Source organism: Salvia hispanica, chromosome 6, assembly GCF_023119035.1.
Source record: "Salvia hispanica cultivar TCC Black 2014 chromosome 6, UniMelb_Shisp_WGS_1.0, whole genome shotgun sequence".
Taxonomy (NCBI): domain Eukaryota; kingdom Viridiplantae; phylum Streptophyta; class Magnoliopsida; order Lamiales; family Lamiaceae; genus Salvia; species Salvia hispanica.
The window spans coordinates 39,375,093-39,396,629 of record NC_062970.1 but is presented as its reverse complement, the minus strand read 5'-3'; the positions used below and the strand labels follow the sequence as shown (position 1 = coordinate 39,396,629).

The window sequence follows — 21,537 nt, the reverse complement described above, 5'->3', positions numbered from 1 at the left end:
AATAAAAAATGTATAAAAATTATGATTTAATTAACTCCTTTCAATAATTATGCAATTAACCAAAATTTAATTATGATTTAAGTAGCAATTTTTTTCTTTATTAATTTAATTGTTATGAGTGTTATGATAAAAGATGAAAGGTAAAAAGAAAAAAAAGTTCCATGATTCTCGTACTTGAAACCACACGTGGAAACGACTCCAGAAACGGATTTCAAAACCCTGTTCTCTATTGAATACAATAACCTATTTGACGTCCGCGTACATCTCCCTCCCAACACACGCACTCACTCACTCTCAAGCTCGCTAATTGTACACCCGAATTCGATCCCTCGTATACGCTTATTGCTTTAACTCGCCGAATTAGCAACATTCTCGAGATTTTTCTGCGCGGCGGTTGCAATTATTGGAGTTGCTTCTAGGGTTTCGTAGCTCATAGCTATAACCAATTGCTAATCCTCGATCTCCAGAAGCTACTTATGGATGAATATGGGCCTTACGACAGTAGCGGTGAGTAATTGAGTAGAAATTTTCACCTTTCCGTTTTTATCTGTGTTTATCGGGAATCAGTTTTGGTTTTATTGGGATTTGTAAATCAAGTTGGGGGGTTTGGGTTTGCGAAGTTATGTGCATTGTTGTGTGGATATCTTTTAATTCGACTGGGATTAGTCAACTCGTACAATTGCACATTGGGAATGGTTATTCTTGAATTTTTACTTTAAAGAATGGATTTTGGGAATGTTTCATTTGGTTTCTATTCATCTAAACAGTAGAATGATTTATCGGGTATCTTGCTGATTATTCATGCATATATACTGCAGCATAGTCTGAATATTTTTGATTCTGAGGTTATTACTTCAGCTTCGGCAATGCTTTATTTTGAAAGTGTAAGCCAGTACAGAAACAAAAATGGCGATTATGTTACTCATTTTGCATAAGGAGCATTTTGAGCCCACTTTTTGCTTTTGGTTTTGTCTAACTGGCTACATGATGGACTTGGCCTTATTGCGATGATATATCAGTCAGCAAGTTTATATTTGATAAAAGTATCAGGTGTGAGTACTGAACTTATTTTTTGAAGAGTCTCAAGCAGTTATTGTAATTTATGAACATGATGGGGTGTTTTATGCTCTTGGCACAAATTCTAATAGTTCTAGTGCAATTTTCCTCCAATGTCAATGCCCCTATCTGCACTATCCTTTTCGGGTTGTGTTTCTTCCATTTTAGAGTGTAACTGGTTGCCATCATTTGAAACAAAATGTCACCGTCCATTATCAAGCCAAATGCACATCCAGGAATAGTTTTATGAGCAGCGTTGATTTATCTAGGAGCTACCATCTATATATGCATCCCACAATGCCATTTGTGCAATGCAAATTGAAATCCTTAAATGTAGCAGCCAATTATTATTTGTTTACCTATGTCTATGAAAAATTAGGTTCAAGCACAGGTTTTTAAACGGAACTATTTGCTCATTACATATTTTTTGTTGTACGGTACAGAGATATGTAATCACAGATGCAAATGCCATTATTGATTTAGAAAACTAGGTTTCCAGATCCTTGTTTGTCAGTCATCTGTGGGATCATCGATGCTGAAATATAGTAAGACGTGAGACATGAATCATCGTATCACCTTTAACTCAAAATTGGTGATCGGTATGCTGGCTTTACTTAATATTTGTATTGGGGTGATCTGCAAGTTAATGGACAGACTATCCCAGTTGTTTATCATTAATTTTTAGTTTACAATCCTTAGTTATGGACTGCTAAAATTAAATTTCTTTTCTTTTCATAATGGAATCAGTGTGTTGTCTTTCCTTTTGATGAGAATTCACACAATCAATCATCAATCTCATTCCTCACCTTGTAGTTCTATATTCTAAGTAATGGGGTAGATCAAGAGCAACAGTTATGATTAGTATTCGAAGGGCCAGTACTATTTTTATGGACTTAGTCTTAGAAATGAGATTTGAGGGATCTGAATGTCCTCTCTTCTTTTCATTTTGGTGTTTCTTCAGGAACTGATGATGATTTCCCCCACCACATCAAAATAGAATGTCAAGAGGAGGTCGCATTTCTGGTAATGGAAGGCCTACTGCTGTTGGTTCTATGCCATATACCAGGATGTATGAAGAGACTGATATGGAAGCAAAAATTCACCAGCTTGGAAGCATACAGTTCAGTTCTAAGACCCTTTTAAAGCCAAGTGAATTTTTTTCCTATATTCTTATAAATATATTTTTTCAAATTTTTCCCCCAAAAAATGGAGAAAAATTTTTTTTGAAAAAAAAAATATAAAGTGGAGAAAGAGAAAAGAAAGAGAGAATATTGTAGGTAAGACTTTTCACTACATTATTCCCCCTTATTTTACTTTTCTCCACTTTAACTATTTATTATATTTTTCAAAACGAGAGCTCAAAACAAAACCCCTATTACGTGGAAGGGAGGGAGTATATATTTTTAGATCAGTTTAAATGACATTTAAATTATATTTCGGGAGAAGGAAGGTTTAATTACTGAGTTTAGGAAAGAATTAAGATTATCAAATGAAGAGAAAGGGCCCTTTAAACAGGGTTAATGCAGATGAAAAAATTAAGAATAAGGTTTTATGCGGGAAAGAGTTTTGTTTACTTACTGAATGAACGATGAGTTAATTAATCTGATGAAATGACTTTTATGTTTCCACCAAAATTTAAACAACATCGGGGAATGGAGACAGCAGGTGTTTCTGTGCAAATGCTACCAAGCAAGCCGTGAACCAGTACCTAGCCCACCATCTAGTTTTAAAAGAAGCAGAAGAGGGGTTCCCTCAATACCTTCAGCCCTTTTGGGGGGCCCAACTCCTTTTTTCCCACCCCAATCAATGGGTGCAGCTAACCAGCCATCTTCATCGCAGCAAAGCTGGACCCATGAGGGGTAAAGGCAAAAAGCATAAATCAGTGAGTTTTTGTTTCACAGTTAAACTACTAATGTTAGACATCTTTTTTTCCTAATTTAGTTTGTAACATGTTCTACTTTGCAGATGCCCCCTGGTGCATCTTCAATAAAAATGCAGTATCCTTCCGTCCAGCTGGAAGAGGTCAATTTAGAACCGTATTGCTGGTGGCCTTGAACTGAACCTGTAGAAGGAGCATCATTTGATTCATCGGAAGGAAAGTCAAAACTAGATGGCCTGATGATAATAACTTCTATGAAGCTGTTATAACTAATTATAATCCTATTGAGGTATACTAACTGTAATGGTATATGAACTCCCTTTAAATTTATTTGATTCTCAATTTTCTCCATATGCTCTTTCTTCAGGACAATTGTCTTGTTTACATCTAGGTACTACCATGAGACAATAGAGTGGGTTGACCTACTGAGGTAGATACATGCCTTGTATTCTTTCATATAACATTTTGTTATTTTGTTTGAAAGTTATATTTATTTTAAATATCCCTTTTGGCATTTTTTTGTTTTAACCTGTGAAAAGAATGTCACATTAAACTGAAACCAGATACTCCTTATATAGGTTTCAGGGGAAATGTTTGCGTTGATGTTTTAAAAAAAGTCTTGTGTAAAAATTTTAAAACCTGATACTATGATAACGGTACATGTATTTTCTCATTTCCTTTGAAAAAATTTGATAAGAATCAAATGGCTACATAGACTTTTTCTTTGAGTAAGCTTAATTTAAGACTACTTTTTACTTTATGTTGGAAGCAAATAAAGAATGCTGAACATCTTCAACACCCCTAATCGATAGATGTTTAAAAATGAATTTTGTTGAAAAAACCCCATGAATCTTCACTTTTTATTATGCATCAATTTGTTGCATTCAGGGCCCAAATTTAAGTTTATACAAGTTATTGATCAAGCCAGTAATAGGTTTCTGCTCTTAGTTTATGATTTTTCCATGAAACAAATGCAACACAGTTGCCCTTTGTTGCTGTACCACAAGGTTTCTGATGATTGTGTATCATTTTCAACGGGTTTTTTTTGTAATGTACACTTGTATTATTACTGACATGTTCCAATGTATGCATGTGCAACATGACTTTGATAATCTTGCCGATTGCATGTTGGAGGATGATGAATGATATTTTACACTGGAATGAGAGTCATATATTATCGATATTATCTTTGCAGATTTCTCCAGAAGAAAAAGTGGGAAGGCGAAGACCCTGGAATTTTCATCATGGGGTTATGGGGACCAGGTCATGGACCGAATAGACATCTTGGGCGGGGTAGTGCTCCAGGTGCTGGGAAAAGGGGGCAATGGTGAAAGGTCAATCCAGGAAGGACTTAAACCCTCACAGAATGGCATCGGAAAGAAGGGACCCGATGACATTCAGTTGCTTCACATGATACTTAATTAAGGAGGTATGTTTGAGTCTACTTAACCACTGTTATGGTGGTCTGTGTTTATTGACTAGCATTAAACTGTGGCAGGTAGGAGAGTTTTTGTTCTAATCATCCAGACCCTGTAGAGATAGAGAAGGGGAAAAAAAGTGCTCAAGGTTTGAGAATTGAGAATGATACTTTGTTTGTTATTTTAGTTGTTTCTGTATGTAAGAAGTGTAGTCTAATCTTTTTAAAAAACAGGAGCATGAACAATCTCTTACGAGGCAATTGCAAGGCCGTGATTTATCTGATGGTGAAAGTGGTATGTTAAGTAAATTGTTAATTTTGAAAAAAGCTGCGGTTTTTTTTTTTTGGACATAGTTTGGAATTTTGTCATTCATTCTTGCAATGTTGTGTTTTTAACCTTTTTACTCTTCGCCAGTACATGTGTGCCTTTTTGGGGGTTTTAGTTTTGGTTTTTAACCCTTTTTTTAAAATTTTACCCCTTCCTTACTTCTTCCTAATATCCTACAGATGAGGGTGGCGCACATGCACAAGGAATGGATAGGGGAAAGAAAAAATCATTGAAATTATTGGAGATATGGATAGAAAGAGATATAGTGAATTGCCCGCTTGCGGCGACAAAGGTCTTTTCTAACTGTCATGCATCAACATGGTAAAGTTCCCGCTTTGACGTTAGGATTTTGTTTTACAACCATAATTTAGCTAAGCTTCCTAACATTTGCATTGTAGTTTAGGCAAAAGCCATAGCAGGTCGGTTTTCTTTATTAATTGGATAGTGCTAGTGTGCGTATATGTTCATTAACAGTTGTCATTAAGATGTAGTCATGTAAAAAATTGTGTTCATGTTGAGTTTTAGCTTTTTTAAAAATTTTGGACGACAATGATGGGCTGTTATTGAAAAATAGCCAAAGGATAGATAAGGTTTTTTATATGCGGCTTTCATGATGTTTTCGCCACTTATCGTATCTGAATGCTTGGCTAGTGAAGGGGGGTGCTCCAGAATGCAACTATTGATTTGTCACGGTTTGTTATGTTGAAATATGCAACCGTTTATTTTCCATAGTTGCCAGCGATTATTCGAATGTTAGGTGAAAGCTGATGAAATTGAGGGCCATTATGTGATATGGTTGCAGGTCTTCATATGTTCACCATCTAGTGATTCGGACATTGTTTTGTACTAGTAGTAATTTATTTGGTCAATATGTAATTGGTAAATCGAAGTCAAACAAGGACCTCAATTTGTTCCGGGGTGTTTGAAGGTATGACCATCTTCGGTCAAGAATCAATGCAATGATTGAATTGATGTAGTTTGATGAATTTCATCACCTAATCCAATCTGTTTAAGGGGGTATTGGTCGAAATACTATTAGAACATCTCCAACAAGGAAAGATAAATGGAAGAGGTATATCATCTATTTACCTTCCCAAAATGTAAAATATATCCTTTCAAAAGTAACTCATTCCAACGAAAAAGGTATATAGGAAGGTAAATGATTTTTTAAAAATAAAATAATACTACAAAATACATTAAAAAATATAAAGTGTAATACCATCTCAAATACCTTCCTCCTTGAGAATGATTTTTTATGAAAAGTAGGCAAATATGGTAATTATAAGATTTTACTTCTCCATTGATGGAGAGGTAAAAGATACCTATTCAAAATGGGAAAAAAGGTATAATACTTTCTCAAATACCTCTCCCATTAGAGAATGATTGTTTATGCAAAAAAAGTAAATATGGTAGTTATCTAACTTTACCTCTCCATTTACCTCTCCTCTTGGAGATGCTCTTACTATTAACTTTGGTAAATTTTGAAATTCAATTTTAAAAGTTTTGCGATTCCCCATAACAAGTGTTTCCGGCTATGATTGAGCGGCCAAAAAGTGTACTTTCATCCGTCCTATAAAAATATGAGCATTTTTATTTTCGTTCATCTTACAAAAATATTGTATCACACTTTTGAAAAGTCATCTCAATTTATTTTTCTTATACATCAACTTATTTATAACTTATACCACTATTAAACACTTATAATAATGAGAGTCTCACTATCAACTAATACTATTGCTTTAACTACTTTCTCATCATCTCTTGCTTATCAATTTTGCCTTAATTTTTGTGTCATATCAATATTGCTCATATTTTTATAAAATATGAAGAGAGTATTATACAAATATTTTTATTTTTAAAGACACATTTAAATATGGGAAATACTAACAAATACGTATTCGATTACAAAAGTTGAAACCCGGTCATCATGTATGCAGTAGTACTACTATACATAGGGGTGGGTAGGTACGGTATACCTTACGAAACCACTCATACCGTATACCTAATCAGAATACGGTATAATAAAAGTCATACATTTACCTTACCAAAGTTTTGTATATCTTACTTTGGTAAATCCGACTTTCAACATCAATTCAAATAGAAAATTAGAGTTTTTAGAATATTATTTATATTTTATAATTTTAAAAATGAATTAAATAGTAGGAGTATAATTTATTCATAATTATATTTATATTTCACAATAGATTTTATAATTTAAAAATATATGAAATATATTTTATATATAATTGTGTTTATATTTTTGTGGTATATACCTAGTTTACGGTATATACCTTAATTTACGGATATACCAATTTTATGCGCAGTATACCGCGTATTTGAAAATTCATAGCTATCCTACAATCTTTCGTAGCGTATACATACCGATCGAAAATCGGATACGAAAATTCGATATTTTTAATATTTTTTCGATAAGATAAGCATCAGATTTTAAGATTTAAGATTTTTCCCCGGCTCTAACTATACACACAAGTTGCGCACATATTCTCTAATTCATAAATCAGGTAGTATATGATTAGCTTCTTCCTGACTCAAAATCTTGTTCAACGCAAACGCATTTCAACACAATCACCATGATTGTTGTGGGCGGAGTTCCTTTTGCTCCAGAGGACTCATCCCAGGTCTTCATCACTCTCCTTTCCACCTCCTTTTTCTTTTTATATAAAATTACAAACCAACTAGTCTGAAAACAAGTTTCGATTCTCCTAGTTTTCAGCCGCAGATGAGTTCCGCAGTCTTAATTGATGCCTTGTCTGATAAAAACTCAGTCTTTTCATTGTGTTATGGACTCTTTTTTTAATCGTGATGTCAGATGTGGTGCGTTTGTTTTGTTTATGGCAAGGGAATTTTAATTTCATTTCCACGTTTTTCCTGCACTTGGGTCGTTTCTGAATTGCTGAATCTCTGATTTAATGTGCAAGAGAAGCTGAGAAAGAAGATTGATGCTTGTCTTCGTTTTGTGATTGTGATTGTGAATCTTTCTTCTTTTGAAAAAACAACTGTGACTGTGAACCCTATGTTGGGGATCTAGACTGGTGTGGAATTTGATAGTCATGGAAATGCTGGATTGCAGAGTGAATAAAGGATGATGTTGTACAAGGAAAATTTGAAGTTCCTGCTGAAACTCAATCTTGAAAATGTTAGCCAATATTCATGATGAAGTAACTACATTAAATGTGCCTTGATCCCGTATCTTTTATCGTAGATACTCAGCTTATGCTTACTGGGAAGCTGGGGAGAAATGAAGTATGTGTATGTATTATGTAATCTTATGTCTAGAATTAGCTACTATTTCTGACAATCCTAACTAGTTGGATTTTGCATTGCTGTTGAATGATTATTTTATACTATACGTCTAACACTATATACATAAGAATGCTCGAATGTAAAAGATGAACCTGCTTCTGATATTCTTTCTAGAACAATGTCCTTGTATTTGTTGGTCTGTCTACACTTTAACTTCTACCTTTGCTGACTATTAGTTTCTGATATTTTGAATCAATAAATAGGGTATGGATACTTTAGTTGCTCTAATGGAGCCCCCTCTTTTGGTGTCTGCATCGGAGTCCTTCAGATCTATGCAAGAGAAGAGGATCTCACTTTCTGAAAACTCTTGCTAAAAAGCAGTAAATGGGTCTACCTCTTCCAAAGTGAATTTGCAACTGTTGACCCAGCGCTTGTGGATGTATGTCGTTCTTATTGGTCTGGTTAAAATTTGAAATACGATAGTGTTTTGTATGCGTTATCCTTTGCTGTTGATTCTTGCTATTGATGCATGCGACTGAAATTTCAAAAGTCGAATAGTCTTGAGTGGGAACTGTTGTGCAGAAAACTTAATATCAATAATTATTCTTTGATCTTCGCTTGAAGGAGTCAGAGAAATTTTTAACATCAAGTAGTTAATTCTTTGTGATGGACTGACTTTTTATATCCTTTTGGGAGTATTCTCTTCAGATTTCTACCACTCTGTTCTATGAATTAGTATAACTTACTTGTTGAACAATTTCTTTCCATTTGATTTTTACTTTTTGCTTAAAGAGTATTGTTGTGATATGTTCTTGTGTATTCTTAATGCACAGAGCATTTCTATCCTAAATCAGTGAGGGAGAGGGATGCTTATCTAGATGTCAATGTGTTTCTGCCCTCCGCTTGATAAAATTTATCAAATTTGAATACCTGGTTCATGTTATTATATCTCTTCTTGTACCTAAAAGAGTTTCAGAAATCTTTCTATTTTCCTGTCCAATTGTTCATTTGCTTTGATATCTGCTTCTCACATCTTTGTTCACAATTTTTCCTTGTCTCAAGTTAGTTGGTACCGACGAAGCAACAACTTGTGTAGGTATTGCCATAAGAAACAGCAAAAGTGGAATGTAAGTGCTAACATGAAGCCAGTTTCTGATATGCATATCCAGTACTGTTGTGGATATCATCTGCAATTGTGATATTTGCAGGATATCTGTTGCTCATATGGATATCCCAAGAGTTGTTGATGGTGGCCTAAATCAGATGCTATCTTTAGTTGCCGACCATGAGGATTCTGATGCTCCGTTGGATGTATGCCATTTTCGTGCTCATTTCGGATTCATATTTGAACTATCGGTCATTCTCTAGGTGTAACTTCTGCAAGGTCATGCTTTGGCAGGTGCATCTGGTGGGTGGTTTCGACGACATCTCATCTCAAGTATGGCCACATTTCCATGTTTCCTGTGTTTTTTACTGTCCCCTTCTTCTTGTGTTATTTACTATTGATTTAGTTACATTGTTTTTTGAAACTTTAATGCAGCAATCATATCTTGATGCAAAACGCCGAATCAAATCAGAAGGCTATTCCTATCCTTTGTGTGCTAAGATAGTCGATGCTCTAAGGAATAGGAGTGAGAAATTTCAGATCCAAACTCTCCATGTGCTTGGGCATAACACCAAATGGGACTCTGAAGGGATTGGATACCCCATTTTCCATGGATTTGTGGTTAGCCTCAGCTATTGAATATCTATAATTATATCATTTTGCCTATGTGTTTATCTGAAGCTTATTTTCTCAGAAATCTGTTTATGATTGTTCGTAAAGAAAACTTTGTAGGATAATTTCATCGTGCATTTTGAATACTTCCTAAAAGTATCTTTTTGGTTATAATTCATTGTTTCTTTTCTTTATTTTTTTTGTATAATGATAGATTGTTATCGGCAGGTGGAAACCTCGAATGGATCCATCAGCCCTGCAAGCTTTGATGGAACTTCAAGATGCCCTGATGATATTATCCGTAGAATTCGAGTGACTGCATCTTTTGAGGATCCTAATTGGAGGGGCAAGCTGCTGGATACATATGACACTAGCACTGACCAGTTTGTTATTGCTCCGTGCGCTTGGTAACTTCATTGTCTTGCCTGCACTTTGGTGTAGATTAAGTCATGTTACCGTCCATATCAATAATTTAGTGTCTTTTCCAGGAGCATACGACAGAAAAACATCGCCCTGGCCCTGCAAAACCTTTCTGATGAAGAAATACTACTTTCTTGTTCTTCTTCACCCTCTGCTGAGGGTCCTGATTTTGTCGATAATGAAAGAAGGTAAATACGTAGCGTATAATAGCTTAAAGCCTCCAAAAATGATTTGAGAAACCCTGGATGGTGAATTAATATTTAGTTGAATTTGAAACAAACTTGTATCTACAATGCATTAGTAATTGCAGAAAAAGTAACTGCTGATTTGTTGTCCAGGAAGTGGAACTACTTGATCAGACACCCTGATTGGAGAGAAGCTTTTCCGTCAAAGGCGCCTCGTCTATTCCAGAGGACTGCACACGGAGCCTGGGCTCAGACTGTAGGGACGACATTCAAAACTAGCTACCACCGGATTTTTCGCAATTATATTGTAATTATTGAATTATGTAGAAGACCTGATGATTTAACTTCTGCTAATAATGGCTTTAGATTATTTTATGAGGATAACACATTTTGGATGTACAAATGCCTAAAGATTATGAGATGTGCTTCCTACAAAAATATAGTACTCCTCTGTTTCTAAATTTGATCTCAAAGTAAGCGTACATTATAAAGTTACAATATTAAAAACAGTAACACATAATAAAAAAAGACATCAAAATTGCATGCTGCAACATCACATTAATTAAATCTAATAGTTTTTTCCATTTTAAATATAAGAACAATAATTTTGTAATACGACTAACATCTACAAATTAAAATTCATGATCTCTTCTAACTATTCTAATTGACCATCAAATTGAAGTAATAATTAATTCATATTCTTGTCATGTTGTTGTACATCCTGTGATGACCTCTGTACAATTGCACATAAAAAGACAATAGCACAATAGTATTCAAACTAGTATGTTAGTATTTCTTAAAAAGTAATGATAAACAATCAAATTTTGTACAACTAAAATAAGATTATATTAGCTATTTTGATGTGTTAAATATAAATTAAAATAATAAATATAGTTAGTTAACAAATTAAAAACAATTTATTAGTTTTTGGCCTAATTTTCAATTTTTTATTTCTATATTTGAATTATTTCTCTATTACTTTTCAAATTTGAATTAAAGTATGCATTAATTACATTTTATGGTTCAAATTTTTTAAGAAATTATACACAAAAACCATAATATTATGCACGTTCCCTATATTATATGTATGTCTATACTTTTTAATTAAAAGCATAAATAAATTACTTTTACTCAAATGAACAGTTTTGGTTGTACAAAATTTGGTTGATAGACTTTTGTTTCTTAAATGTCACAACACAGACATTGCGTGTGCATGTCCAAAATCAAATAACCCAAGTGATGTAAGTCAACCTTATCTTCAATTCTTCAAAAAGTATGATAACGATATTGTTAATTCATCACTAACTATAAAGTTGTACAGATAAAAATACAGTCATAGCTTTTCTGATTGGTTAATCTTTGTGTTAAAAATGGGTTCCACGTCATCCTTTATTATTTCATAAAACATCAATCCCCTAATTTCCTATTATGGAGTTTGACTTGTATATGAAAAAAGTGTATATAAATTTGCGAACAGATAATGTTTTATGACATACTCCTACATAATATTATTTCAGATGTTTTATTATGAGTTGATACACACGCCCAAATGACTCAAAATAAGTGGGCACCAACTCTTTTTGGTGTAAAAGCACAAGTTGTCACGTTCAAAATCTTTCAAAATGGGATCTCATATACTTTCGATTCTTGATTTGATTCTTCGCTTTATATTGGGTCATGTCATGCATGTGGAATACTGCTTTTTTTTTCAATAATGCAGTTAGTTCCATTTTATTTATGACTAGTTCCAAATTTTAATAGTTTTGGAAAAACAAGGAGTACTATATTTTTAAGTGACGGAGGTAGTAGTATTCATATTCTAAGTAATCTTGTAGGCGAACTATTCCGTGTATAAAATTATCTCAAATTAAGATATACATTCAATTAATATTCTTCTTGTTATATTTTTATTGCCTAATCAATGGCTAGGCATTGAATGAGATATAGACAGATAATGTAACAAAGAAATCGTGGCGCAAATCATTGGGTGGCATATAATATTGGCAGTTGAAGTTTTAGTTAGGTGATTAGGTCACGTGATAATAACTATTAGTATATCTATCTATACATCCATAATTTCTTATGAAAATGGACCTGCGGTCCGTTAATTACTTCATTTTTTAATCATCAAAATCTTTCTATGGATAATTTATTTTATTTTATTTATAACATTAAATTGTCAATCATCTATCGTATTTGTTGATTTATTTTCTACTACTCGTATTTTTTATGACCCTCCTCGCCATCGATCGATAATAGATTACACAAGCCAGCCGCTGCGATTAATTAGTAGTACTCTCCGTATTCCGTTTTTTTACCTCAATATTTTTCATTTTTCGATTCTCACCATTAGTTAATGAATAATGTTATATTGTCATATTGATATGTTTTTTAATGTAAAATTATCTTGATTTTGATTACATATATTAGTGGTGATAAGGAAATTGGCATCTTATTCTTAGAGAAAGATCTTGATTGAGTACCTAACGTCGTGATTTACTCCATAATATAGTATCATGTTCATTGATCACACACCAATATACCATAATTATGAAAATTGCATGTGATTGATTTGTATATGGCACTGAATATATCCGTTTGCTTGATATAATAATAATAATAATAATAATAATAATAATAATAATAATAATTATTATTATTATTATTATTATTATTATTATTATTATTGTTATTTTATTATTTTTTTATTTTTTTTACTGCACAAACTTTGCCTTTATTAGTATTAACTATAGTTAATTATGATGGCTTGAAGTCTCAACGAACCTCATTAAGGTTTAGGTTGGAGTATTGAATATAGTGAATATATATAAAGTTTTAACATGAAAAAAATGATCTTTCACAAAAAAATGGAAAACATGATTTGATATTGATAATTTCAACTATTATATTTAAAAGTGAAGTGTTACTACTAGAGAGTATCATGAATCTCGTGATTCATGATACTATAGTTGATCTGGTTTGTTCAGATTTGCTTAATTAGCAATAACATCGACATTTTTCTGAATTTGGCAAAATAGTAATTTTGTTTAGGCTAGCTGTTGTTGAAGTTTGGGTTGATCCTATTCCATTCTAGATATACTTTGACTTTCACGTGAATTAAATTTGAACGTCCCAATTGGCAATTATAGGAGTATTTATGAATCGAAATATAACTAATTGGATGAGAAAATGACTTATCATGGTAGAATAATATGGTGGGGTAATCAAATTGCCCTTTCAATACGTTACCAGTTACCACAATCCAAATTCACTACTTCAATTCCATGTGTGTGACTGGAATTAATTTCCTTTATTCATTTTTCACAGATCATAAATGAATATGGAACAGAAATGTACGTCTTTCTTATTAATATTATTATATCGGCATTGATTTTAATGAGGGTGGTGGTGTTCATGCATCACTTTTATGTTCAATAAATAGGTTTAAATATGTTGGTTCCTTTTTACAAGCGATATATAGATCGAACAGAACAATGATTCACATTTTCATTAATTTGTACTATCATGTTAGGATGTGTTTGGTTTAAACTTTTAACCTATCATGAGTCTTATATGTACGTGGAACGTTTGTCTAGCTTATTTCTATTTTAATATCTGTTAAATTCATAATCAATTATTGATTCTATATGTTGATTATTTTATGCTCTTAGATTATTTTAATATCTGTTAAATTCAAAAGCAATTCAAGAAATGGGCTTACGAAGCCCTCATATAATTTTACAGTTTCGATATTAAATGAATATATCTAAATCTCATCTCTACATCCGTGCAAAATATAGAAGAATCACTCACAACAAATTGAAAACTTGTAGTAATATTATTAAACCCCTTTAAATGTGAAAAAACATTTAGGATATTTTTTAATTCAATTGAGGACGTTAATTTTTTGTGTCTCCAAAAATTTCACCAACACTTGAAAAAACATCTTTATTGTTAGTGTCCTAACTAAATTTAGAGGAAAATGAAAGCGTTCTAAAAAATAAAAGATTAAATTAATTTATTATTATTTATTTATGACGCTTTATATTTCATCCTAAATTGTTATGATTTTTTAAAATTTTCCAACTCAAGTAATTGTATCTTAATTTTGTGTTTTTAAAATATAAGTTTATTTTTATTGTGAATCTAATTTACAATAAAATAGAAAATTCATTTTACAGATAAAAATGATAGTCTAGAATGCAACGATGGAAAGGAAGAGCATTGTTATGAAAGATACTTCCATAGATAAAAAGGTGAGGAAGAGCGATCTAAGAGATAAGTAATTAAAGCAATGATGTCACGTGCGGTGAGTCAAATCACGTGCGGGAGTCATGGAAAAATGAAAGAGAAACATACTAATGGAACGTACTTTAGTATACAAATTCATAAATTATTATAAATATGCCAACTTTGTCCCTAACTAGCAACTACCTTTCATATTATCAATCTTGATTTGGACAAATGGCCGCATTTGTCCCAACGGTTGAAGCATTTACTCGAAAATACCTTATCATTTTTAATTTACTAGTACTATTAATATCTATTGTTTTATTTTTGAAATAAAACTTCTCATAAAAAATCTCTTGGAGTCAAAATATCGACGTGGCTACCAAACTAACATGTCAATTATCTACGAGGTGGTGATAGTATATAAGATGCACTACTAATTTGCAAAACTGTTAGTTTACTCGATTTTATCTCATTATTTTGTGCATTTACTTACAATATGCACACATAATATGAAGTACATACATGACTTTTAACAAGATATTTTAAAAGTTTAATAGTACTGTAGTAAGTTACATTTATTATTGTTAAATAAATTTAGCATACTTTACATTTTATAAAATCAAAATTTTAACTAAGCTTTTGTGTGTGCGACCAAATCCTAACTTTCATAGAAAAGACTATATTATCGTGGCTCACATTATTAAAATTTTAATCAATCAATTCTAAAATCAATTAGACAATGGACTGACACTAAACCATGCCATGAACCACGGGACATCCCAACATACACTTCCCTACCTATAATGCCTATTCATCAATATTTTCTTCAATTATGACTATAACCTTAGGGTGTCCACTATAGTTGCGGGCTAAGCCACAAAACATGGCCAAGCCATAAAATCGTAGGGCCACAAACGCCCATGTTTTACACTATAGTGGACATGCCCAAGCCACAAATAATTTATTTTTTTTTATTTTGTATATATTTTAATTAAAAACGGGTATATTTATAGCATTTGTGTAGGAATGAGGTAAAAAAATGTGTATACTTACGAAATTTAAAAAAAAAATCAAAAAATATGGAGAGCCGGCTCGTGACCAATACAATAGGAGGGCCACGATCGTGGCGCGCCCACGTCCAAACCCCCCGCCCGCCGCTTGCCACTCGATCCTATAGGGAGCCGCGGCTCGCGGCTCTTCGTGCGGCGCGCTCCTATAGTGGACACCCTTATGATGATCGGTTAAATGTTTAATGGATTGCATGATTGTTATGACTTTCCACTAACTGTTTAGACTCACTTTCCATTACATTTCTTAAAACTCGTGTCGGGTCAAAGTGGGACAAATTTTAGTGGATGGAGATAGTACTCCATCCCGGATAATTCGACGGTATTCCATTTGGCCGTCTCACATAATTTGTCTCCTTCACTTTTACCATTTTTGGTAGTGAACCTCATATTTCACTAACTCATTCTTACTCACATTTTATTATAAAACTAATACTTTAAAAGTAGGACCCACATCCCATCAACTTTTTCAACTCACTTTCATTAGATTTCTTAAAATTGGTATCAGTCAAAGTGTCCCAAATTATCCGGGACGGAGGAGTATATGTTAAGAAAAGATGGTATAAGTCGTAAACTTCACATTTGTTCTGTCACAACTAATATATGGCATCGAGTTTATAATATTACAGTGTCCTCGGTTTGTTGGATTATACATGAACTTTATAATGTTATTCTATATGATGGATTCATCACAATGGGCGTGTTTGATAAGTTAGTAATACCAAGATATAAAATTATATATGAACATTTCTAATTGTTTGATATTATAGTTAAGCTTAACTCAAAGGCCAATATAAGACAAGAGTCCTATCCAATCTTACCAAAATTATAACTTTAATATTATTTATGTAACCCACCAATCTGTCAAGTTAAGCCATATTATTTAATATACTATACGAATTTAGATAATTTCTGTTCTATCAAACAATAACACAAAAAAAATCATATCTTTGCATATCTTGACACGAAGCTCGTATTTCTTATCTTATTTTTCATATCTTCTCATATCCCATTTTTTTTATTAAACGAGTCCTAAGTCAATAACTAATAGTACTATGAGGACATTATAATGTAAAATTAGTCCCTGTCAATTCAATCTTGTGTGAATCTATTCTTTAGTAACTGAATACGTGTGTGAATCTATTTATTGGTTTGACTACCAAAATGAGAATCTTAGTTCAAAGATCTGTCAGTTTTTAACCACAATGCCGTGTGGACTTGAGAAAACAAAGTCCCTACTCCAATAATAATAATACTCACTAAAGACGATACTTAAATTTGTGTTCAATCATCATGAAATACACAATTTCAAATTGCCATTCTATTCCTATGACATTAATAAATTGCCATTCAATTCTCGTGAGGGGAAAATAAGTAACGGTCAAAGAGGGAAATGAGAAAGCAGTTTTATTTCCATTCAGAAGTCAATGCAAGGCAATAGTAATCAATCAACTGGAATTTTGTCCGGAACTAATTTATGTATAATTGTATTCTCCTACACAATCAAGAATCAACATAGTAAGAGCTGAAAAATTTGCTCAATCCATCACCATCAAACCAAACACATGAAGGACCTAGGTAGCTAATTTAGTTTTTTCCATGTATATTTACAAGTAGCACTAATATAAGTAATCAGGAGGCGGCGGGCTGATTCGGATGCGTCGGAAACGGATAAAACCTGGGCCTGGCTAGCGGAAACGGAATGACCTTGGCGGCGGAGCAGGAGGGGCACATGGTGAGAGTGGTGGCTGCGTGGAATGGATTAGAAGTTTTGAGCGCTCTCAAGTCTTGCAATTCCTTTTGCAATCTTCTGTTTTCAACAGTTAGCGTTTCGCAGCATTTCTTCAAATACTCGCAGTCTACCTCCGTCTGCTTCAGCTTCGTCCTGCAATTAATTCCACAAACACATTAGCTGCGTCCGACTTTTTATTTCAATAATAATAATTATTATTCGCACCTCGCTCTTCTGTTCTGGAACCACACCTCCACCTGCCGGGCTCGTAGATTCAGCTGTTTCGCAAGCGCCACTTTCTGTTTCTGCACAAATAAATAAGTAGATCAGCAAAAATAAAAAAGACGATGAAGCGTAACTCAGTTGGTAAGTAGCTACAGGATTGAGAGTGTTGTGTTCTTTGAAGCTGTCTTCGAGAAAAGCGGATTGCTCTTTCGACAATCTGAGCTTTTTGCGAGCGTTGAGGCCGTCGTCGTCGTCCGCCTCGAATTCTCGCTTGCTGTTTGCCGACGAGGCCTCCTCCGTCCGGTTCACGTCAAATCCATTTTCCGAGCTCCCTTTCTCACGACCCACAAAATTAATCCCTATATAAATTAGGAATCACTAATTTAATCCATAAATTAGAAGCTACCATTATCGGAACACCAAAGTCGAGACGAAATCTGGCGAGGCAGAGGAGCAAGAGGTAGGAGATTCAACTGGAGAGGAGTTTCATCAGTACTCGCCGATACGTCGTCGTTTTCTTGATTGTTGGACTTGGAGGTGAGCCCCAAAGACATGCAGAAATCGAGGCCGCTTTGATTTTGCTTCTGATTTGGGGAGTTGTTCTCTTTCAGCAAAACTGGAGATTTTGATGCATCTCCCAAGCTCAACCCCAGCTCCATATTTAATTTGAAGAGAAAAAATTGATGATTTTGGATATGATATAATATATATAGAGAGAAAACAGTCTTTTAAAGATTCAACCCACTCTGTCTTATTTTAATCCAAAGAATGGCAGGTAGAAGTAGAAAGGAGGAGAGAGAGGAGACAGGGTGTAGAAGTAGACCAAACTCATCCTTCACTTTAATATTTTATTTAGTGATATTATGCTATCTTTTTAAGGTTTTTATTTTTAGGGGGATTAAGAAAATTTTAGTGGTGATGATTAGCATAATGGAGGGTTTGACCGACATACTCATGTTGACAAACAAAGATCACACGTGAAACCCCAATTTTTAAGAGCCCAAGACATGTCCCTCTTTCAAGATTTTGGGGGTCCCTGCTTAAATCCACTTTTCATGCTTTCCAAACCTAAATTCTAAACACACCTACTCTCTTCTCCTTTTTACTAATACCATTGCTTAATTCTAATTTCTTGTGTTTAGTAGTAGTTGATTTATGAGGACAATATTTATCGGTGGGCATATAGTCGTCGATCTAGGAGCCGTATCGCTGCTCGTGATGTAAGTGAGGACAAAACACGCTGAAATGACTTTTACTATTAATATATATGGATAGTTGTCAATTTGAAAGCAAATTCGTTTAGGCCTCCAAACTAAACTATACAAGATGAATAATAATATTGAAAAAATAAAGGATTTAGAACACAAGTACAAATATTATCCATATTTTTTGAAATGTATAGACTAGTCTTGAACACAAAGATAGCCAAATTTGCGATATAGAAATATTGATGGTAATAGTAGAGTAGTGCTATTTGACTATTTGTCGATATAATTGGAAACCATAATAAATCATTTGTCTTTCTAAAATTTCAAACATACTTATCACTTTTCTCTCTAGCATTTAGCATTATTACTCCATGACTTTATTCATAAAATTACAAATACGTCCTTAGTATGATTAGGCATATAACTATTTACTACCATGATTTATGGCCAAATAACCTTTCCCTAGTAGTAAATGCACGAACTGCGTGTGCTAATAAAATTCTAAAAAGAAAATGCTTTTCGAATTTGAACAGGTTGAAAGATCAAATTTAAAATAACAAAAAATTGTAATGTAAAATAACCAAAAATAAGAGTCGATGTATATACTTTAGTGTGTGCATATTTGAATGGTTTTAATAGTCGTTATAGCTTGTAGAAACCGACGACCACCATTGTGGAATGAGTGCCATAATTTTCAAGTCCAGGAAAATGTTTTCAAAGCTAACCTCATAATAACAATAATAATTATTATTATAACTATAATAATCATTCCGCCTTTTCTTCTTAATGACGAATTATAATTACTTGTCTACCAAATTATACTCCATTCAAATTTATTTACAAATAAAGTGTATAATTAGTAAGCTCATTACGCGAGCTACATGGTGGAGTGGAGGGAGGGCCCAGTGCCTTCAAATATTTTTTCTTTTATGGATAATTTATAATTTTATAACAAAATTATAAAATTTTGAAATATTATTATTAAATTAGTTATATATATCTGAGAATCTTGAATTGATTCGTACACAAACACTGTCGTTTTTAGCAAAGATGCAATGATATTAGTCAAAACTGATTTGCAAAAAAAAAAAAAATGTTAGCGGCCAATAATCGTTCAGCACCTAAAAGGAGCTAGACCGAGACGTAAGCTTTTCTCCATTTTAAATATAAAATTACTATTACACATTTAATTAAAGTTTGAAATATACTACTACTAGTAGTATTTAATATACAAAAACCGTATGGATGTATTAGAGCATCTCCAATGGTAGGCTAGCCACCGGCTAGCCGATTGACGTGGCTAACCGGTCGGCTAGCTGAACCATTGGAGTAGGCTAGCCGAATTTCGGCGAAAAAATCGGCCAAGGCTAGCCGATTGCGTGTGGCTGGCCGATGCGCTGGCCACCATTGTGGCGGCCCGATCGGTCAGCGATCGGCCAGCACCGATTTTTAATATTTTTTTTTAAAACATATATAAATGCGATTTTAGTTTCATTTTCATTTGCACCACTTGTTTTAACGAGTTTTCTCTCTCTCTCTCTCTAACTTTCTGTACAAGAGCATCATCGAGCGATGAGTAACGCGGGTGGTAGCAGTGGTGGTAGTGGTGGGGATGCCGAGGAGTACGAACGGAGGATGAACGAGGCTATGGAGGCCTACATGAACCGCGAGATGGAGCGGTACATGCGTAGGGTGGAACAAAGGCGATACCTCGCCCTCCACGGGTTATCCACCACCGAGCAGTGATTGATCGGGATCACGCCGCTGCACATCAGCGGCTGTACGACAACTACTTTTCGGAGAACCCGCGGTTTCCCGCACACATGTTCCGGCGGCGTTTTAGAATGCGCAGGGAGTTATTTATGCGTATCGTTGGCGCATTAGAGCGTCGATATACGTGTTTCCGCTTCAGGGCACGATGCGGTTGCAGACCCGGCCACACCCCTATTCAAAAATGCACGGCGGCAATCAGTGCGGTTGGCCTACGGAGGCGCGGCGAGACATGTGGGATGAGTACCTCCACATCGGTGAGTCGACAGCCCTGGAATGTCCGAAGTATTTCGTGAGGGCATGATGAACGCTTTCGGTGAGCGGTACTCTTCGAAGCCCTACTCCCGAAGATTGTCGAATTTGATGCGGTGCACAGGGAGAAGCATGGGTTCCCCGGGATGTTAGGCAAAGCATAGGACCGTATGCATCGGGAGTGGAAGAACTGTCCGACTGCCCGGAAGGGGGCCTACACGACCGGCTACAAGTCAAAGAATCCCACGATAATCCTCGAGGCCGTAGCCGACACGGCTGTGGATCTGGCACGCGTATTTTGGGTAGCCGGGTCGAACAACGACCTCAACGTCCCGAACTCGTCTCCCCCTCTTCAACGAGAAGTGTCGTATGCGTCGGTCCAAATTGTCCTCGTTTGTGGCCAACCCGCAACCGGCATGATATGGGCTACTACTTGGCGGACGGGATATACCCTAGGTGGAAAATATCATATTCGTAAAGCAAAAACATAGACACACTCCTATGAACGTGGAAAATATACCGGATTGGTTGAGTCGAATTGAAGTTGTAAAGTCATCGATAACTGGTTAGTCAAAACAAGAATTCATTTTGACGAAAGTGTCTAGTTTCCTTTGATTATTGTAGGGCATATCTCATTTCAAGATTTATCGACTGACTTGATGGGGATCCTATTTCCAGTCTACTTCATTTTTTTAGTTCAATTTTAGTTAATTGCTTTAGTTAGTATAACTCTAGATGTTACACTTAGACAAATTTTCTTGTTTTCGCCCAAGATTCTTCCTAA

At 34.4% G+C, this 21,537-nt stretch overlaps 1 protein-coding gene and 2 pseudogenes across 1 annotated transcript; 2 read left to right on the top strand and 1 right to left on the bottom strand.

The window, feature by feature from the left end:
- The first annotated feature begins 233 nt into the window (after window positions 1-233).
- On the top strand, window positions 234-4,360 carry LOC125195323 (annotated as a pseudogene).
- A 2,833-nt stretch (window positions 4,361-7,193) lies between these two features.
- Window positions 7,194-10,644, top strand: LOC125195322 (annotated as a pseudogene).
- A 6,316-nt stretch (window positions 10,645-16,960) lies between these two features.
- Window positions 16,961-18,338, bottom strand: LOC125193007 (homeobox-leucine zipper protein HAT14-like). Its single transcript, XM_048090707.1, has 4 exons — window positions 17,930-18,338; window positions 17,677-17,855; window positions 17,524-17,603; window positions 16,961-17,451 (listed from the first exon to the last, which is right to left on the bottom strand). Exons 1-4 carry the CDS (start codon window positions 18,180-18,182, stop codon window positions 17,199-17,201), a joined length of 765 nt encoding a protein of 254 aa, XP_047946664.1. The 5' UTR covers window positions 18,183-18,338; the 3' UTR covers window positions 16,961-17,198.
- Window positions 18,339-21,537: the final 3,199 nt, after the last annotated feature.

Coding starts and splice junctions, on each gene's coding strand:
- LOC125193007 (XM_048090707.1), bottom strand. CDS start 18,182: ATGGAGCTGGGGTTGAGCTTGGGAGATGCATCAAAATCTCCAGTTTTG. Junction 17,604..17,676: donor AACACAACACTCTCAATCCT/GTAGCTACTTAC, acceptor TTATTTGTGCAG/AAACAGAAAGTGGCGCTTGC. Junction 17,452..17,523: donor TTCCAGAACAGAAGAGCGAG/GTGCGAATAATA, acceptor AATTAATTGCAG/GACGAAGCTGAAGCAGACGG.